Source organism: Elephantulus edwardii, unplaced genomic scaffold (assembly GCF_000299155.1).
Source record: "Elephantulus edwardii isolate Elephantulus edwardi_28Jun2011 unplaced genomic scaffold, EleEdw1.0 scaffold00093, whole genome shotgun sequence".
Lineage (NCBI taxonomy): Eukaryota > Metazoa > Chordata > Mammalia > Macroscelidea > Macroscelididae > Elephantulus > Elephantulus edwardii.
The window spans coordinates 6333702-6335825 of NW_006399843.1; the positions used below are offsets into that span (position 1 = coordinate 6333702).

The window sequence follows — 2124 nt, forward strand, 5'->3', positions numbered from 1 at the left end:
TTTTTTAAAATTTTTTTTATAATGTGTATTATTTTTTTATGTTGAACATTTTCTCCCCCATCCCACCCCACAATGCAACCCTTGTTCCAACTTGTTGTCATCATATGTATTCCTTTCAGACCGTTCTTCCCTTCATCTCTTCTAATGCAGTGTTCATTATCTATCCACTCTTTACCCATTCTTTCCCCTATCCCCCATGTCTGTCCTATTTTATAACAGTGTGATATGTAGTATGTCTTTTTGTGACTGAGATATTTCACTTAGCATAATGTCCTCGAGGCTCTCCCATGTTGTGTAATACTTTTATTACTCATTTTTTTTCAGTATTGCATAATATTCCATTGTGTGAATGTACCATAGTTTTTCTGTCCATTTTTTGTTGATGGGTACTTGGGTTCTTCATCTCTTTGCCCTTGTGAATAACACAGCAGTAAGCATAGGTGTGCATACATCTGTTCAAATTGTGGTTCTGGTTTCTTTAGAGTGTATTGTCAGTAGTGGAATTGCTGGGTCAAACGATACTTCTATTTCCAGCTTTTTTGAGAAAGTACCAGACCACTTTTCCATAGTGACTGTACCATTTTACTTTCCCACGAGCAGTAAGAATATAATTTTCAGTCCATCTCAAGTTCTCAAGTTACTGGAAAATAAAATTGAGAGTACAACATTAAATGATAGCAACATTTTATACCAAAACATACCTATTATTATCATATACCTATTCCACCATATAACATATACCTATTCCAGTTCATAGTAACCACCTCTGAACTTGCCCTAGGGAGAAACCAAGGCTGTAAATCTTTATGGAAGTAGATTGATATGTCTTTCTCCTGCAGAGAGTAGCTAGTGAGTTCAAACCCTACCATCTATTTGATTAGCTCCTGTCAAGCTCTTTACTTACTGTACCACCAGAGCACCCACATTTTATACATGGCTCTTGTTTTGCCAAAGAGAGTTTTTTTAAAAATCATAATGGACTTAACACCTATATACAGGGCACAATTTTGAGACCCATTGATCTAATCCATTATTGACTTTTATTTTCTCAAGACCCCCAGTGAAATGGATTGACAATGACTAATAATGGCCATGAGTATATCAGAGATAGTGAGGACAGTTCAGGAAAGAGCCGGTTCAGATCTGTTGTGCAAAGGGTAGCTATGACTCATGACATCTAACAACAGCAGTCCGTCTTGCACATTATTTCTAAATTAATACTATCATCCCGCTTTTTTTATCTTCTCTGCAAATTGCCTTCCCGCAGGGAAGAGTCTGAATCCTCTAGCGTAGTTACTAAATTGCCTTACATTCCATTTGATATTTCTTACACGATCTATAACCTTTCTCAGGTAGGATTATTCTTTGTTTTAGAAATCTGTCTTTTCCTGTTATTTCTGTTTGTTTTCTATTTTCTTGGTATGCTCACCTTCTAAAATATTCTATCCACATTCATGAAGCCTTTCCCAGGGGCAACAGAGTTCCTAAGCCAAGTACTGATTCATGAAGTGCTCAGTAGTAGGTATTTCCTATGACTTACTCAGATTTATACTCTTAAGCATAAGGCATGTGTTTATATACTAACACATGTTGAAAAAAGTATGGTATTATACGATTTTTAGGGGGAAAAGTTATATTTAACATAGTCTCCGTCTAGGCATGCATTATTTTGCTCTTTACTACTAATATCCTATCTGTGACCAAATAACGTAGCAGCCTTGAAAACTGGAAATATCTGTGCCTAATTTTTTCTTTTCCTTCTTTCAGATGAACAGTGTTATGAGACATAAGCAGTATGGTGGGAGATATCCTTCTCCACAGCTGGATCAGACTGGATTTTCGCCATCAGTTCAGTCACATAATCACTCTTTTAACCAGTCTTCGAGCTCCCAGTGGCGTCAAGATACACCATCATCACAGCGTAAAGTCAGACAGAATTCTCATCCTTATGTAACAGATAGAAGTTATAGCCGTGAACAGTGTTATACTGATCATGGTTCTGACCATCATTACCGAGGAAACAGAGAAGATTACTTTTACGAAGATCGGAACCACAATGACTGGAGCCATGAGTATGATAACAGAAGAGACAGTAGTAGAGATGGAAAATGGCGCTCATCTTGG

General features: G+C 37.1%; 1 protein-coding gene across 1 annotated transcript in view; it reads left to right on the forward strand.

The window, feature by feature from the left end:
* Window positions 1–2115, forward strand: part of RBM7 (RNA binding motif protein 7) — a gene marked incomplete at its 3' end in the record, with an annotated part of 9418 nt that extends 7303 nt beyond the window's left edge. The window contains exon 5 of the mRNA XM_006890795.1: window positions 1768–2115. Within this exon, the coding sequence (XP_006890857.1) occupies window positions 1768–2115 (348 nt within the window). The remainder of the gene's footprint in view (window positions 1–1767) is intronic.
* Between the last annotated feature and the right edge of the window lie 9 nt (window positions 2116–2124).